The sequence below is a fragment of the Pinus tabuliformis genome, chromosome 7 (genome assembly GCF_031772625.1).
Source record: "Pinus tabuliformis cultivar Carrire ecotype Pingquan chromosome 7, CPIR1, whole genome shotgun sequence".
Classification (NCBI taxonomy): Eukaryota; Viridiplantae; Streptophyta; class Pinopsida; order Pinales; family Pinaceae; genus Pinus; species Pinus tabuliformis.
The window spans coordinates 1,711,999,913-1,712,019,423 of NC_142293.1; the positions used below are offsets into that span (position 1 = coordinate 1,711,999,913).

General features: G+C 38.9%; 1 protein-coding gene across 2 annotated transcripts in view; it reads left to right on the forward strand.

Annotated features, from left to right (window-relative positions):
* Nucleotides 1–10,463: 10,463 nt before the first annotated feature.
* Nucleotides 10,464–19,511, forward strand: part of LOC149255173 (nucleoside hydrolase 3-like) — a 386,258-nt gene continuing 377,210 nt past the window's right edge. The window contains exons 1-3 of one of the 2 annotated variants that reach the window (XM_089460377.1): nt 10,464–10,687; nt 11,368–11,547; nt 11,851–11,955. In XM_089460377.1, coding sequence (XP_089316503.1) covers nt 10,511–10,687; nt 11,368–11,547; nt 11,851–11,955 — 462 coding nt within the window. In that variant the 5' untranslated portion in view covers nt 10,464–10,510. Of the gene's footprint in view, nt 10,688–11,367; nt 11,548–11,847; nt 11,956–19,511 lie in introns of both variants that reach the window. The other variant, XM_089460376.1, reaches the window with a different exon arrangement.

Consider the following 19,511-nt stretch of genomic DNA (forward strand, 5'->3'; position numbering starts at 1 on the left):
AAATTGACCACTGTCTACTGCCCGAAGAAGCTCCGAACACCCAATTTGAGCAGTCAATTCATAGTTGAAGCCACCGTACCGTCTGCACTCACCATTGAACTCAGTTTGTAGCCCATACCACCAAATTCCAGGTATTCTTGGGAAAATCAAAACAACTCTTTAATTTGAAAACGTACAGTCCAATTGAAAGATTAATTAATTGAAATTAATTGATAGATTTGCTTGACTTGAAGAGTAATATACTTGTATACCCCAAACCCTTCTTTTACAGATTGTAACTACCAACCCATTGTTCCAGCGCTTTTAAACCTCACTTCTACAGCCACTGTAAGCATAATACATATCCATAAACTCAGTTATGGCTTCCCAAACCTCTCTGGATGTGAGACCTCTGTCAATGCCTCACCTGGACATCGACCACCTGGCATTAGCAGACAGAGATTTTCAAAGAAAAGATACTGTGTCACCAGCTTACCTTCTAAAGCTCCACTGCTGGAGTAAGAACAGATTCCTAAACCAAAACAATGACATCCACCTTTGGGAATCCAATTTACCCATGTATTTATTCCTAGAATTGCACCCATTCCTTGATACCATACATTTCTGTCATGCATGCTATATTCCTAGCCAAAGAGCTATTGTTGCCCCTAACCAGCAGCTGTCATTTACCATCACTGTAGAGTCTATTAACCAAATGCTGCAGGTCCAACCAAGCCCTACTGAGACCCCATTGTCTATTGGTGACTTGCTAGACCTATATGTTAAACTAAACTTGGCTAAAATAACACAAATTTTCCATAACTTCATCATAGAAGGCCGCCATACTCCCATAGATAGTCCACCTTATGCTGCCACCATTTTTCAGAGAGAGGTAGACATATAATTACCATGCTCTCTTGCATCCTAGGATATACCTCAGATGAGCATGTGGATGAGGTTATCCTGGCCTTTCTTTCCATCTTTAGCCTAGGCAAGCCTCCTGCTATCATGTACAACTATGCTAAGTTCATTGCAGACAGGATGCATGAACAGTTCACCAAACTGCCAACTGAAAGAGTTTTCAAGTACTCTTTAGTGTTATTTCATATGTTTTTGTATTACCAATTAGATGAATTCCCTGTCTGCATCCAAAAGTTGGATACCAAGGGAAAAGAGAGATCAGTTGTTTATTGGACACCCTTAATCCATAAATACTCCACTGCATTCACCTATAAGGTCTTCATCGACTCATTTGTCCATCCAGTCATGAACATGCTGACCAGTAGCCCTTAGCCTAGAATCAACCAAGAAATCAAAAGAGTATTACAGATGGCCAAGAACATCAAGGTGGGACACTGGTATCTGTACCAGAACCACACATAAATTAGAGTTTATGGATGTCAACTTGCCCCTTATAAACTGCCCAAATACCTCCCTATGAGGATATTTGCATTGGAATATTTTAGGCAGATCATCAATTCTAATGAGGTCAACTTCCTAGCATCTAGGAAGAAAACCCAATTTAAACAGAAGAATCAATTAGGCCCTTTCATATGTAATAACAGAGAAGCTGGACCTGAGGTTGACAAGATGTTGCAGGAAATGAAGTTCAGGAACAGCGTCTTGTGGCAGTATGACTCTCATGGGGTCATAAATAAGTTAACGCTCAAGGTCAAATTGGGACCTTTCATCCACCATCCTAGATCTGATATTGAGAGGTTTGCCAACCAATCAAAGTGGTTGGAAAACACATTAATTGACATGGATAGCACAGTAGTAGATGTAGAAAATACACTCATTGATGTTGAGAAACAAATTGATCAAAGTTCTTTCCTATAGGTTCCAGAACTAGGGGAACTCATAAATATTCCTCCTATCTTACAGACCCCAACCAATGAGGAGAGGAATCCAAAGAGAAACAAGGAGGAGGGTTCCAGTTCTGCTATGGAGACCATAGATGAGCATTTTGAGCTCAGAAAAAGGCCCAAGCTGAATCCTGTGACTGAACAGGAAGAAACCATTGAATCAGTGGAAATCACTGACACTGAAACAATGGGGGAAAGAAGCAAAGGTACAGTTGCTTCAGGAGAAACACAACAACGATCGACATCCAACACTCAAATGATTGAGAGACAGCTAAGTGTTGAGGTTTCTTCCTTCAACAAGCCAACAGATAAAGAAAAGGACATCAAAGACAGGTATAAGGAGATCAAGATGAGAAATGAGAAGTTAAAGGCTGAAACATATGCCCAATACTTCAAGCATACACCAGCCAATCAGAGCAGGTTGATGTCAGCTTTTGACACCAAAGTAGGCAAAATGCAGGTGTCCTTTATGCAGCTTACTGTTGAATAGCCAAAAACATCTGCAGACCACAAAAAAACTGATTTTGAAGTGTTGGCCAGCGATGTTCATCCCATTGACCAGATAGAATTTCATAAACAGGCTTGAGAAATGATCTACTCCACCCTGACAGGAAAGGCCATCGCTGCACATAGGCTGCAGGGTTCACTGGACAACATTACAACCCAATATAAATTGGAAAAGGCCTCTTCACAGGCCAAGGACAATAGGATCAAGTCATTTGAGGACTTGGTCATTGAGTTGGGCCATGATCCAAATGACATCAAAGCTGTTGAAAAGTTGATCAAGAAGAAGAATGAGGATATAGCAACTCTTAAGAAACAACTAAAGCTGCCTCATTCAGAACACCCATAGAGAAAAGAGGTCTTGGAGACTCAAACAAATCATGAAGAGATGATGGACCTGGTACTACATTGAATGATCAACTGAAGGAAATGGAAAAGGAATTGGATAGCTTGATACAGTTAAAGCAAGCTAGTCTTGAGACTGCCCCTGCCACTGTTATCCCAACAATTACTACTGTAGTACCTTCCACTTTGGCAGCATCCTTAGCTCCTACAGCTCTAATGGCTACAACACTACCAGCTTCTACACCGTCTACATCAGCAACAGGGTCAACAGGTGATGAGGCAAGCAGGTTGGTCAAAGCAATGGAAGACATGTCCATTCAAACCACTGAAATGAACAAGCTCAAGGAAAAGGTAACTAGTCTGGAGATTGACTACAAGCTTGCCCAGATTATGCACAAGGAAGAAGTGCAGAAATCAACTAGGGTGAATGAAAGAATAAAAAACCTGGAGAAGGAACTGACATTGAAGGAACCCCTAGGTTAGGCTAAGGAACAATTGTGGACCAATACCATTGACTCTGTCAATGATATTTGGCCTTGTATCCAAGTAATTTTTCAGCAAATTGACTTAATAAAAGAGGCTACAGAAGCCATACAGAGAGTAAAAGCAGAATTGGGAGACATGCTAGAGGAAGCTGCAAGGATCATTCACTTCCTCAACTCCAAAAATAAGTATGAATTGTAGGAATTAGAGATACCTGACGAACAGAGACAATTTTGGAAGTGAAAAGGGTCCTCACCAAGAGGAATTTAATGTTAAACCTTGAAGATAAGTGCCAAACCATGCAACTGGCCATAGACAGGTTCATGGTTAAGTTTGAAATTTTGAGGCAAAAGGGTTTACGAAATCCCTTGGTAATAAACGATAAGTTAATGCCACAGGAGGACTACAATAGAAAAATCAGAGAAGTGGCTAGAGATCAAGTGAATACTTCATCCATGAAGGGGATGCCTACTGGCAAGGTCTTATACCAAACTTTTGAGAATTTGTTTTACCTCCAGCATGAGGTAAAACATCTTTTGTGAATAAGCCTACTTTTACCAAGTATACAGAGGCAGATGAGATTTACAGGAAGATGATGAATATCCAATTACCAGATGCTGAAACATGGGAGAAATTAAATGACTTATTGTAGAAATACACAATCAAAAGGTAAAAATGTACAGTAAGAGTACAAAGGCACAGTAAAAGGATAATGACAAGCCAACCAGATGAAAGTGTATTAGTTGAAAGGTCAGAGTGAATAGAACATCCAGCGTGAAGACAAAACAACAAAGCAGAGATTAAAAGACAAAATATCAAAGATTAAAGACAGCACAACCTAATAAACAGGGACAACAAACAACAGTTCAATATCTGTCTCTATCTTCTTGCATGAAGATATTTCTTTCTCCTAGATTAGTTCCCAAGACAGTTTGGGATATTTTGTAAATTATTTTTGTATAAATACTTCATAATTCGAAGTATTCAGTGTGGATTGCTATACATTTGTAAAGTTATTTTGATTATAAACCTGAGGGTTATTGTACCACTTTTCAAGTCAGCAGATTGGAGCAAGTAATAAAGAGATTACATTATAGGATTCATGTGTTGAGCTATTGCAGTGAAGTATTTTCTTTGCCAGATTTTGTTATTTTCTCATGTATCTCACAATCTTAAATGTTATCTAAAGTTGAATGAATTAATTAGAAATTTATCTCAGAATTTGTTTAAGTACACTCTGTTTTGAATAGTTGATCATTTCTATGTTTTCCTTTGATATCCGGATTTGAGAATTCTTAATTTCTCTCCCATCCTGTTTAACTTCTTTCACTTTCTTCATAATCTGGCCTAAGGAACCTTTAATTGCTCCCTGGATCCGATTGGAAAGCACTTCACCATCCAGCCTTTGAGATCTGTAGTAACTCAACTATTTTGCCTTGTAGACACTGTTTTTAGAACTTGATCCAGTCTTTTTTGCTTGACATTTGACCCCATAGCCCAATGGTAAAAGGCACCTCTCTATTCATCTAAGTAAGTGATTCCCCCACCAAATCCAAATCAAAACCCAAGTACAATCATAACTAGCCTAAAATCAATTAACTAAAACAAAGTTAAATCATAAAGAGAGATCCTTCTCTGAGCATTAGGAAAGCTAGATCCTAATCTCCAAAGTAGGTTTGTGGTTACCTCTAATCATTTCTTTTTATAACAACTTCTAAAGAAAATTTTGGAGTGATAACAAGTTGATGCATCTGATAGGGTGAAAGATGGACAATTGTTGTTTTAGCTATTGGATGAGGTTGTTGAGGAGGTGGGGGTGGCTAATGTTGTTCAAATCGTCACAGATAATGCATCTAACTATGTTCTTGTTGGTAAATTGTTAGAGGAAAAACACAAAACCATATTTTGGACCGCATGTGCTGCACATTGCATAGACCTCATGCTTGAGGATATTGGAAAATTAGATTGGGTCAAGAACACTGTAGATCATGCCAAAAGCATAACAAAATGTAGCTACAATCATTCATGGATTTTGAGCCTGATGAGGAGACACATAGGGGGCAAGGATATTATTAGGCCTGCCATCACTATATTTGCAACTCATTTTTTGACATTGCAATCCATGCTTTCCCAACATAGAAACTTGCAAAAGATGTTTTCTAGTGATGAATGGAATGAAAGGCAGTGGTCTCACAAACAGGATGGCAAATATTTGACAAAGAAAGTTAATGAAGAATAATTTTGGAAAAAGGAAGCAATGATTGTGAAGGCTGCTGAGCCATTGGTTAAGTTGTTGCGGTTGGTGTATGGGGAAAGATTGGCCATGGGCTTCATTTATGAGGCTATGGATCAAGCAAAGGAGCAAATAAAGACATCATACAAGGATAGAATGGCTAAGTATGGGCCCATTTGGGCAATCATTGATGAAAGATGGAACAATCAACTCCATCGCCCTATACATGCAGCTGGGTATTTTTTGAACCCAAGGTATCATTATAAAGCTCTGGAGGCAGGAGCTTTGGGTGGGGAGGTTAGAGATGGATTGATTGACTACATTGATCGCATGATCCCTATGGAGAGTGATCAGCTGGAGATACACCGACATGTCACTTGTTTCAGCAAAGCCACAGATACCTTTGGCAAGAACCTAGCAAAGATTGCAAGGGAAGCAGATGAGCCAGGTAAACAAAAATTTCAATTTTCAAATTCTTATTTTGTTAAATTGTTTATAATTTGAAAGTTGGATATAATTTGTTGAGCTAACTCATTACACTACTATGTTTTTTGCAGCACAATGGTGGGAGGCTTTTGGTAGCCATTGTCCTCAATTGCAGAAGTTTGCAATTCGTATTTTGAGTCAAACTTGCAGTGCTACTGGGTGTGAACGCAATTAGTCTGTCTTTGAGAGGATTCACATGAAGAAGAGAAACCATTTGGATAAAAAACGGTTAAATGATCTAGTCTATGTCCAATACAACCTCTGGCTCAGATGCAACCAATTTCTGAACAAAAGACCTGATTCAGATCCCATTGTGTTGGAAGATATTGATCCAACATCAGATTGGGTAGTGGAGAGTCATCTAGTAGAGTTTGATTCTAATGAGGATCTTGATTTGGATTTACAAACGAAGGTATTACTTGAACAAAATGTTCAGTTGAATGCAGATCCACTTAAACCAGCCTCAGGTCCAGCCCCAAGTCCTCTAGTTGTAGGTGCTTCCTCTACTCAGCCATGACAGAAGCACATATCTCGTCTATCCTAGCATGTCGCTGCTGCCAGCCTGCTAGTGCTACCACTTCTACAGTTGCAGTTGGAGATGATGATGAGGAGGAGCCATGGGTTTCCTTGTCTGACTCTGATTCAGAGTCTGAGCCAGATGATGTTGGCTCCTCTAGCAGTTGCCAGTAGTATTGGTGACTAGTGATGTTTCACAATTTACTTTTATTGTCGAGGCCATTTCTAGCCTCCTTGGTTATGTGTTTTTGTTTTGATCTCTATATCATCATTCATGTATGTATTGGACAACGCACTGGGTGCCATTTTGATATAATGGATATATTCATGAGCCTACTTTGATCATATGTTGTCTTCTCTCTATATTCTAAAGCTTTGTGTTTAGAAACATGAATGAAAATATTTAAAATTATGTTTTTTTATAAAAAAAATAAATATTTAATGTATTTTTTACACTGACCAAGTCATTGAAATCAAATTGGCTAAGTCGATACCTAGCCGGAGTCAGAGTCAGAGCCGAGCCTCGGTTGTTTTCGAACCAGAGTCAGATTTTTAAAACATTGACTTAAAAATAGCACACTAGCCACTTCCAAACCTACAAAAATTTCAAGATCTAATTACCAGTGTAAGATAGCTATACACTAAGAATTCTATGTAAGCAAATGAAGTCACAAATATAATCACCAGTACAAAATTAAGCTCAAGAATTCATTACCATATCATAAGAGAAGAGCCACAATATTTCACCCCAAAGACTTGTGTATTATTATTTCAAAATAGAGAGAGCTTCAAGACCAAAAAGCTAGAGCACAACATCAAGAGATGTTACAATGAGGAGCATATGCTTCCTTATATAGAAAAAATGAGAGCTCTAGAGACTCTTCCAAGTGAAAAACGACTAGTTCCATGAAGGTGCACAAATTTGACTTGATCTTCGCTGATTAAATGCTTGATCCATGTCAAAATAATCTCCATCGTTGATTGCTTGAGAAAAAAATTGGAATTCATTAATGATGCCTTTTTTCTTGGTCCAAGAAATAATTTTTCTAACTTTTTCTCCTCGAAAAATCCCCATTCACTTAACCAACTTGGACCATAAATTCAATTTTCATTAAAAAATCGATTTTTCTGGGAATTAATTCCTATTTTCTGGACCAAAAACATTTTCTTGAATTTTTGCTTGCTTGATTTGTGGAGATTCCCTTCTTGGAAAGTGCACATTCCCTTTTTTAATATTTTTCACTTGGAGAGAATTTGTTTTTCTCTCATTTTTATTTTCTAACCAATTTCTGGCTAATTATTTAACCACTTTTTTGCTGGAAAAAAAAAATAAAAAATAATCATTTTTTACTCAAAATTAATTAATTTATGGCTTAGGATTTTAATTTATTTTGGTCAAAAAATTTAATTAATTGATACTAAAGGGTATTAATAATTTTTTCCACCCTTAAATATTTAGGCCATGGTGTCTAAATATGAGGGACCATGCACAAAAAAATTTCTACATCAAGATATTACAATTAATTCAACCCTTGAAAGGGGAAAACACCTTTAGACATACACCTTTAATAATTTACCCAATTCTGCGACAAAATATGATCTAGTATATCAAGTGACTTGTAATAAAATAATTTAGCAGATTAGCTTAAATTATTCCCAAATCACTCTTATAGAAGACTTTACTAAGAACACTAGCGCTCACCTAAGACGTTAACGATAAATTCCACCCTAGCTTTGAGGTGAGGCTGGAGGGAAAAACTTTGTCGATCATCCTGTGTTTAGAAGCATAGATTATCAGTGAGACAAAAAACCTCCTAAGATGAAATTCATTGCCAAAATAATAAGTCTACTTAGGTTGTTATATAATTAAACGGTTATACTAGTCATTTACAATAAACTTGCAGAATTTGGGTTTACAATTCTAATGAACTGACAAATGATGAAGATGAATCCTGGATATTTGACTGCTCAAACATGATGGAATTCTTTTGCAAAAATGTGTACTGCTATAGGATAGTTGACAGGGAGTGTTCAACAGGCGCATAAATACAAGGATTTAATTTTCTGAGCTTGCAGGCCTTGCGTGGTACATTCTTCATGTGCGCAGTAAGCCTATAACTTACCGTTCACCAACTCTGCGTTAAATGCTTCTCTGTAATTAGTTGATGTGTTGCAGGAATGGGGAGTTTATACCCAGATTCAAAACTTCATTTACGATCTCATCCTTGAGATTGAAAAACAAAATTTTCACCCTGCAACAAAAATCTGCTTACTGATTTGCTGTGTACTGCAGAGAATGGCTGCTGTCAGTTTGTTTAATGCAGTGGTTGGGAGTAATTTTCCAACAGTTGCGGCAATAACAATCTGTATGCTATAAACAGGATATGCTGCACTAATCTGAAGATTCTACACTTCTAGGAAGGAAGATTAATGATGATGAGATTTTATGCTTGAATTGGTTCTAGAAGTATTGAAGATTATATGCTGTAAACTTTAATGTAAACATATTCGATGGATCCATTTGTAGAAGTTAATTTCATTTGAAACTTTTTCGACTCGTAGAATTGGGGTATAGCTTTTCTTTATAACGCTTTCCTTTCACTGCAAAGTATATTCTTCGAGATGAAAACCTTTTCTCTCTACTCATGGCCAACACTTGGGTAGTTTATAGTATATACTGCTACCTAAAGGAATTAAACAATGGCATTAAATATGCAGGATCAGAACTTGCTTGATCAAATGAGCAAAACTGAGAATACTCACAAGGGGGCCAGATTTGATGTGTTTAGCCTGATATTGTAAAAGATCTTTAATTTTTCTTGGATCAGTGGGCAATAATGATTTCCGTGGTGGCTGGGATTAGGGCGGTGCTTGGGTGACAGCCCATTAACATCTTACAATGTGAATGGTATGTTTGACAACATGTATATTGTTCCAACTAACATGGATTACCGAGGTTAGAAGCCTGCTACTCATTTTTTGAATCCGCATCTTTGTTTCCTGATCCATTGTACCTAATTTCCTTCATGTCTGCAACTTCTCTGAATGTTCTCTGTTTACAACTCGCTGTACCGGTTGACATACCCTTCATTTTCCTTTGACATTATCTCAGCCCTTGCAAATTAGTCAGGTTTTGCAAAGTTGTAAATATATATTCTAACTTGGGATTATTTACTAAGTAAACATGGATGGATAATATCAACTGCGTGACACCTATAGTGCTTGAAATATTTGAAATATTTTAATGGCCATGGATATTTCTTGTTTACTGTAAATGTAATTCCGTTAACTAGAAACGACAGAGCCCAGACTACCAGGCAGACTGATGTAATTCGGTTATATTGCTTTTTGTTATAATTGCATGACTGTTTATGGATTAGCACTAAGTAGCCATTTTGTCGTTTTGTTGGGGAACAGAATTTTCCAAACTCTAGCGTAGAGAATGTTGAGCATATGGGGGACAAGCAAATCCCTGTCTCTGAATGTGAAATTTCGAAAAAGGCAAGTACAATGTGCAAGCATTGGATGCTTGTAGTTGTTTTCTCTCGTGAAGAAATCTTGTTTATAATATAAATGCAATATAACATCAGAGACTGAAGAAATCCACATTAAAGGCAGCACAGAATAATAATTATGCTTTCTGATCAATTCGGAGGAATATTTTACAGACGAGCACAGAATAAATCTTACAGTTCTGCTGGGAGAACAAGAATATGTTCTATGCAACGTTTTGTCGAACTCAATTTGCACAAAAAAAGTTGAGCACGGAGGAGATGAAAAACGATTCCTTTTTGAGTTTTCTCTGAGCTTGGTTTCCCTCCTCACATAAGGCAAGTACAATGTGCAAGTATTTGACGCTTCTTTCTGTTTTCCCTCATGAAATAACCCATTTCAGGTGTTTTTCAAATACCATATCCAGACATCTTTGTTTCATTTATGGATTAAGATATTAGATGCAAAATTGAATTGAGATGTTTTACGTTATCCTCTTTGTTATTTCAGTCTTCCAGAATTTGAGCACTGTTTTGACTCAACCAATTTATTTGCATCAGCAGCTGCAGTTGAGGATATAAGGTGCAGCTAGTGGGAGAGGATCAAGATGATGCCACGTGTTTTCATTCTTTATCAAATATTTCTGTTAGCTTACCTAAGTTGTCAAATTTTTCCAGCACATGGAGCGCCACATCAAATTCTGGTGGACTCGGATATGGATACTGATGACTTTTTTGCAATTCTTTATCTCCTAAAACAGAACCGGTCGGAGTTCAACGTGAAGGTACGTTTATTTTCTGCTGCAGTTTATATGTCTCTAAAACTTTCTTATGTATTAGTCTGGATTCTGTGTGCATTCTAAATGCTTCTTCCGGCTGAAAGCTTGGACGGAAAGAAGCATGATCGATAGTTGAAAGTAATGAATACGATGTCGTGAGAAAACCATCGTATATAATATTTATTTTATAAATATACAGTGAAGTGATGACGTATAGTTTATTTAGAAATAATAAATAAAATGATGCGAGCTTTTAAAATAAGCATGATAAAGGGTGTCCAACTACCTGCTGAGTTTGAGTTTAATAGCATTCATTTGACTTGAGACTAAAAAAGGAAAGATAAAGAAATAGCTAATCAACCACTCTCCCATATAAACGATCTTAATCGTCGTTTCCACATATCATATTTAAAAAACTATAAAAATGTGCACAAAACGCAGAACGTGATTAGATATTGAGGTTTTGGTTTATAATAAATTTAATGAGTGTTAGGTATCATGTAACTCAAAGATATTGCAGGACATTTTAGAAAAAGGTTCTCGAGAAAGGGTGGAGTTGAAAGAACTTATCATAATTAATATTTTAACGCGGCTGCATTTACAAGAGTGGAGCAACATACTAATGTAGTGTGTACTTGATTGAAAAAGATATATATTTGTTCTCACATGGATTTTTTTTTTAATAGGCAATCACTATCAATGCAAATACATGGTCAGATGCTGGCCATTCCATAAACCAAGTATACGATATTCTTTACATGATGGGCCGTGATGACATTCCGGTTGGGGTTGGTGGGGAAGGTGGAATATTTTATAATGGCACAATCCTTCCAAATGTTGGTGGCTACCTACCATTGATAGATCAGGTGTGAAGCAACGCTGGCCAATCTTGATGAATACGTTTCTATTTAAATTTACGCATATTTTGTTAAACCTTGGATATTGAATATTCAAGCTACCTAATTTTATTCGTCTTACTGCATTTTAGCTCCATTGATAATTCACTAAGAACCTTGGACATTGAATATTCAAGCTACCTAATTTTATTCGTCTTACTGCATTTTAGCTCCATTGATAATTCACTAAGAAAGAAAGACATGATAATAGTCAGGTTACGTACCTTAACAATGCCAACTTGTTTTGTCATTACTAATTTTACACTTTAGCAGGACCTAACAACAGGAAGCGCATGTCGATATCGACAAGCTATTCCACCTGGACGGCGGTTGGATATAGATAGTAACTACGGTATACGTAGAGACTTTTTACCACAGGTAACTTGGTGCCTTCTCAGTTTCCAAATTATTACTAGATTTGTTGTTTGTGTTATATTTTAATGAAAGAAAGTACGGGCATTCCAGATTATCAATCTTTATAGAATGAAAACTACGTATGTGGGAATTTTCAAGTATTAGGTATCCAAACCCAAGTCCAAAACTGCATTGACCAATATAAATTTGAAAAGTCCTTAAGGAGGATTTCAAATCTTCTCTATTGAAGTGGAAAGTGTTAATACCTGAAAAAGCGTTAAAGGTATTATTGCGTAAAGTTGGATAGAAATTATGATTTCAACTTTTATCCAGGAGATAGATTGCCATTAAAAGGGATCTTCACGTTAGGTAATTGCAGAGAGATTATTTATGCACACATAAAAGAGACACCCCTAGATCACAAAAGCCATGCCATTTTGATCAAGATTAACAATGAACCAATCCAACATTAAAGAGAAATCAATATATGATAATGTAACTACTATCTTATGCCAAATTTATTGATTAGCATTTTTCACATCATGCAATGAGCATTTTAGAAATAAAAGACCAAGACAAAGATCAAATTCATCAAATAAATAATAAATATTAGGATTTCCAACGGTTTTAGTGAAACCCAAAATTAGTAACACTTTATCGATCTTTGAGTAACATGCATATGATCCCTGTTATTGCAAAATCTAGCAGTCTTAGTGCAAAACCTTACTAGGAATCCTTGGTCTTATGGCAACAAAGAGATTAGCCACCACTGTCATTGTTGCCACAAAATCTAGTAGGCCTTGGAGAGGGGCACCCTACAAGGTTAACACTAGATAAAGTGACAATAATGGGGTGATAGCCCATTGTCACCACAGCGAAAAACCCCCTACATTTTATGGATTGTCACTGATGGGAGGAGTCCCAGTATATTAGAAGGCCACCTAATAGATATTCTAGGGTTAGGGTACAATGTGACATAATGAGGCCTTCTACAAGAAAGTCACAATTTATGCTCAAGGCTCCAATAGGAGGCAATTCACATTCTTGATAGAGGCCTATAAGATGAGGCACAAGACCTAGGGCTTGATTAGGTCAAGTGTTGGGATGGCCAAAGGTCTAGGCATGGAGAAAGGGCTTCCAACAATGATTTTCAATGAGGACAAGGCACATGAAACCCTCAAGAAGCCCCCAAGTTGAAGCTAAATCCTACCAAAAGAAGGGATTTTGTGGCAACCACTATCCTCTTGCCATTTAGACTTTCCAACTCCAGAAATTCCTTTTCCCTAGGAATTCGCACCAAGCCCTAGCTTGGCCACTTGGCCTTAAAGGAGTTGAATTAGGTCAAGGGAAAAGGAAAAAAATATGGTTTTGATCATCAACAAGGAAGGCTACTACCTAGATTTTTGAGAGAATGGAGTCTATGATTTGATTGATTAACCAAAAAGTTGCTAAGGAGGTCGAATTCTTGATGCCCAACATCAAAAACCTTAACAATTACCTATACAATGGGTCAAGGGGTTTTATGGGAGAGTTAAGTAAGGTTCACCACTAGGAAGTTCAGTTACATGTTATTCATGAGTAATGCATGCAACAGTGACCTCTAGATACCATTTAATAATTTTTCAACAAATTAAGGCACAATAACAAATCCTAGATTCAACATATTCCATACATAGGACATAGAGAGAACAAATATTCAACAGTGTTAAATTTTAGGTATGTTTTATGCTTAAGAGCAATTTACTTCAATTTTCTTGTTAGCCCAATATCAATATCTAGTTTAGCAATCACATTAGCATGATAGCAAAATGTAGATAGAACATAAACATAAACAGTGGAAGACAAGCCAAGACAAGAGGACACAAGATGTGGCACTAGCCAGGGACAAACCCCACTTCATAGTAAGTACCACTCCTACCACTGGTCCCAGACTAGTATCGCAGTCTCAGAGAGTGTACCACTGGTCCCAGACTAGTCTCAACTGACCCGAAGTCAGCGTCATAGTATGTACCACTCTCACTGGTCCCAGACCAGTACTGCACTGACACGAAGTCAGTCTTGGAGTATGTACCACTGGTCCCAAACCAGTCTCAACCGACCCGAAGTCAGCGTCATAGTATGGTACAACTCCTACCACTGGTCCCAAACCAGTATCATTGATCCCAGATCAATGGAGGTCATCCTAGCGTAGGGAGTACGGTAGATACAACGATGCGTCCATCGATACTACTATGGTCCCTAACTTCATTTCCCTGCTCATTGATCAGATGAGAGGTACTTCCCATGAGTCCCAGACTGCATGGGTAGGATGCCTTGACATGAGAACTAATCAATCCTGTCCTCACAAGAGAACACATCAATCCTGCTACAATCACCATGGAGAACACATCAATCCAGGCATCACAGGAGAACACATCAATCTTGCTACAATCGCCATGGAGAACACATCAATCTAGGCCTCACAGGAGAACACATCAATCCTGCTACACAGGAGAGTGAATCATCCTATTCCACAAGAGAGCGAATCATCTTGTCCCACAAGAGAGTGAGTCATCTTGTTCTAGTGCGCACCACCAGGGGAGGGTGAGTCACCCTGTGGTTGTATGTTGCTCCAGTAAGAACCACAAGCCCTCAAAGCTCCCAAAGCTCAATGTATGCAACATGCAGGACCCTTGTACAAGGGTTTCTTGACGACTCCAAGTCGTTTGGGAACATCACAGATTAGATCTTTTCTCGAGGATTTGACAAGGTGTATCAACCTGTACATCATCTTAATGCGATGGAGCCTCCTTGCTCATCGACTTACCATATCCTAGATGATGTCTATCTGCTGGAGCAATCGACGAATACGGGATTCCTCAATAATCGAATCCCACCTCTGGTTGTTATAGAGAATCACAATGGTATGTGTTCAAACAGCTCACTGAAGAGCTTCCCCAACCAGGCAGCTTCATACGAGATCATACTCGTAGATATGTATCCGGTCTCGGTGGTGCTTATGGCGACTGACTTCTGCTTCCTGCTCATCCATTATATCGAAGCAGAATCCAAAGAGAAACAACACTAAAAAGTGCTCCAGTGATCCTCCACACTACCTGCCTAATCAGCATTCGAATAATCATGCAGTTTCATATTTCTGGTAGTGTATCTCAATCCATTAGTAATTGTGCCATGAAGATATCTTAGAAGATTCTTGGCATCAATGCAGTGAGGCTCAACCAAATATGAGCTCACAGTGCTAACTGCAAAACATATGTTCGGACGAAGGTTCACCAAGAACATCAACGTGAATGAGTTTTTGAAACTCAGAGGCATTTCCCAAATCTGGTCCAACATCACTACCATATAACTTCTAAAAGTTAAGATCCTCGAGGTAGTCACAGGCTTGCAGTCCATCATACCAAATCTTTCCAATATCTTTACCACATATTTTCCTTGAGATAGGAAAATTTCCCTTGGCTTCTGCCATACTTCAAGTCCTTGGTCCTTCATTTCAAATTCAGAAGCCAACTCCCTCTTACATTTGTGAATGAGAGGATCTGCACCTGTTAGAAAGAGGTCATCCACATACAGCACCAGTATGAGAGGCTTGTCATCTTCAACCTTAAAGTAAAGGTTAGGATCAGCTTCACTCCTAGTGAATCCCAGCTTCATCAAGTAGCTGTCGATCCTCTCATACCATGCTCGAGGTGCTTGCTTCAGCCCATAGAGAGCCTTCTTCAACCTGCATACATGAGATTTTCGATCATAAATTTCAAATCCTTCGGGTTGCTCCATATAGACCTCTTCTTTGATCGAGCCGTGTAAGAACACAGTCTTGACATCCATCTGATGTAGGTTCCATCCTTGTGAAGCAGCAAGGGCTATGATCGAGCGGATGGTCGTATATCTGGCAACAGGTGCAAATATCACATCATAGTCTATACCTTCCTTCTAGGAGAAACCATGAGCAACAAAATGAGCCTTATACTTTTCCATACTTCCATTTGTTGCATGCTTTATCTTGTAAAGCCATTTGGAAGTAACAATTGTCTTGCCTTGGGGTTTGGGAACTACTTCCCAGACATCATTCTTCATGATAGACTCATATTCTTCGGTCATAGCATCCTTCCATACTTGATGCTTGACAGCGTCTGAGAATGATGAAGGCTTATTTTGTATGATCGTGCTCATGATGGTCAGGTATCCCTGATACCTATTAGGTTACTTACTTTCACAAAAGGTTCCTTGGGGTACAGCATGTCCTTCAGCATCATCAAGTAGCCCCCTAAGCCATGAAGGCCTCTTCCTAGAAGAGGAAGGCTCATGTGGAGGAGGATCAATCGGATCCATGGGTTCTTTTACATCAGGCATTGATTCATCATCCTTTTCTTTCGGTTCCCTGGTGTCGGCTTCTTGAGAGCTCCTCAAAGTCGGAAGATTGTTCACCTTGCTGAGAGCCATATCTTCGTCAAAGGTGACATCATGACTAATTACGACTTCCCATTGACCGACTACATAGATTCTATAGCCTTTAGTATTTTCACCATAGCCCACGAAAATTCCCTTCTTTTCAAATGCACCCAATTTATTTCTTTTCTCTTTCGGCACATGAAAATATACAGGGCTTCCAAAAATTCTAAAATGAGAAACATCAGGTTTCTTACCGGTGAACTTTTCTTCAGGAGTCTTGGAACCCAATGCTTGACGAGGGCATCGATTTTGTACATATACGGCAGTGTTTGTAGTTTCAACCCATAGAAACTTTGGAAGTCTTTGATCATGTAGCATGGCCTGGACAGCTTCCACAATCATGCGGTTCTTCCTTCCCGCCACACCATTCTGCTCAGGAGTATGTGGTGTAGTATTCTCCCTCTTAATGCCAGCCTCAGATATGCCTAAGTGAACCAACTGATATATCGGAGGTCTTGCTTTGGCTTGAGGGGAATGGTCCCCTTTTGAGCTTTCCTTCGGCACATCCCGGACATACACCTTCTTTCTCTACTTGGAATTCGGGCATCCCTGTTACCATCTGTCTTACATCGGGTAGAGCTTTGTAATGAAGGTGGGCAAATCTCTGATGCCAAAGTTCGGACTAAAGAGTTATGTCACAAGACATGACACCTAGCGGACTTCCATCGACCTGATATAATGAATCAACACTAAACCCAAGAGTAAAGGCATCTTTAACATTATTTTTCCATATACATACCTTGCCATTGTTGAAGGTTACCTTGTAGCCTTTGTCTTCCATTGCCGAGATGGGCACTAGGTTCTTTTTGAGGTCAGGTGCATTTAATACATCTTGGACTTTCTAGCCTTCTTGAATGGTTGTCCTCTTCCTCGATCCCCAGCTCTCCTCTTACCTTTGCTGTTGAATTTGTCATTCCTTTGATTTTCCATCAGAGGTATTTTGATCATCGTCCCGGTGTGAGTCCTTTCTATCAGGGCACTCCCTTGCATAGTGACCTGCTTTATCGCAGATGTAACATCGTCCTTTTCTTCCACCCTTAGGTCCATCCTTTCCTTTTGATTTAGTCTCGGAATTATTTCTTTTCTTAGCATGAGAAGAAAAGGCAGCAGGAGGACCTTTAGGCATGGGCATTTCTTGCTCTTCTTCCCTTGTTTCTTCTTGAATGCATCTAGCCATTAATTCCTAGAAACCAGGAATTACATTATAGTTCAGAAGAGTAGTCCTGAACACGTACCATTCGGATGGTAATCCTCCAAGAGTCGTGAGTGCCATTTCCCAGTCTATTGTAGATTTCCTTGGAGGTGTCCAATTCAAAGATGTAGGCCACCAAGTGCTAGTTGATAGAGTCCCGGATGATCTTCTATTTTGACTTCTTCGATTTTCCATTTGTTCCATGCAGCAGCAGATGCATTTGATGGAGGCTCAACAATATTGCCTCTTACATGGTCTAGCACTCCTGGATCTTCTAGGGTTAGATCGATAGACATCTTCCATGCGTGATAGTCATCCTTCTTACGAAGCTTGCCTTCGGCAGAGTGTTGAGGATCCCATAGTTCTTTTAGGATAGCCTCACCAATCTTCTCTTCGGTGATTGCTCTTGCTCTTGCTTGGAATTTGTCTTCACCTCAGCTCGGTTACCATGTTAAGTTATGGTATGTTCTATGCTTATAACAATTTACTTCTTTTTCTTATTATATTCCACAGATTAGCAATCACATGTACATAAAGTAAAGTGCAGATAGAACATTAAATGATCGACAGAAAACAAGCCAAGACAAGAGACACAAGATGTGGCGGCTAGCCAAGGACAAACCCCACAATGTGTGGGGAAACCCTTTGATCAAATTCTCTTTTATCTTCAATAATTCAGCAAAGAGAAATAGTACAATAAATCTGATTCATATCAACAGTAGCAAACCCTAGATCAGCAGCATCAGCATTAGCGACTTCTTTATCAAAGTAGGGCAGACAATATCTCACAAACCAACCGTCAGATTGACTTCATTCCACCACCAAAAGTTGTGACTTCCAGAGGAGATTTATATGAACCTACAGCGCAGTTCAGATGAGGAGATCTTCTAGGCCACGCAGGTCAATCTTTACTTTTGCAGTTGCAGCTTCAGTTTCAGCAGTTTCCGGCTTCAAACTAGGGCAGTCGATATCTTGCAAACCGTTCGTCGGATTGACTTCATTCCACCACCAAAAGTTGCGGCTTTTAGAGGAGGTTCAGATGAACCTAAAACGCAGTTCAGATGAGGAGATATTCTAGGCCACGCAAGTCAATCTTTACTTCTGCAGTTGCAGCTTCAGTTTCAGCAGTTTCTGGCTTCAAACTAGGGCAGTCTATATCTTGCAAACTGTTCTTCGGATTAACTTCATTCCACCACCAAAAAATGCGGCTTCCAGAGGAGGTTCAGATGAACCTACAACGCAGTTCCGATGAGATCTTCTAGGCCACGTAGGTCAATCTTTGGATCTGCAATTGCAGCTTCAGGTTCAACAGCTTCCGGCTTCACATGCATGAGAGAGAGACCCATTTCTGCGCAGTAGAGAAGAGACTCATTTCTGCACAGTAGAGAGAGAGAGATGTGATGAGAAGAGTGAGTGCAAATGAGGAAAAGTCCTCTTATATTTATACACAACGTTGGTGTTTGAATAGATGCGACTGTTGGGCTTCTGAACCTACATGAATTGTAGGTCGGCTTAATAATAATTCCATAATCAAAATAAATTCATATCTCCATGAATACTTATCGGAATTGGATGATATTTATATCAATCCTACATCTCTCGACGAGAGAAATCTAATAAAAGTATTATCAGCCATGAATAAGATGACCCACATGAAGTTTTTCCCTGGTTGCCAATTTTAACAATGCAAGGGTTGCATTCTCCTCCTCCTCCTTAGGCTTCGACCCACTACTACTATTGCTTCTGTCAAGTTTGACCTTGACCAAGTCTCTCCTTAGCTCCTCTTGTTTTAGAGCTGCCCACATCTCATCCCAATTGGGCAATGTTGCTCCGCCTAGGATACTCTGGACAAAGACTTGCCACTCATCCGAGACAAAATTGAGGGCCAGTCTCACTACTCTAAATCCTGAGGTGTATGCCCCGCAGCCGACAAATC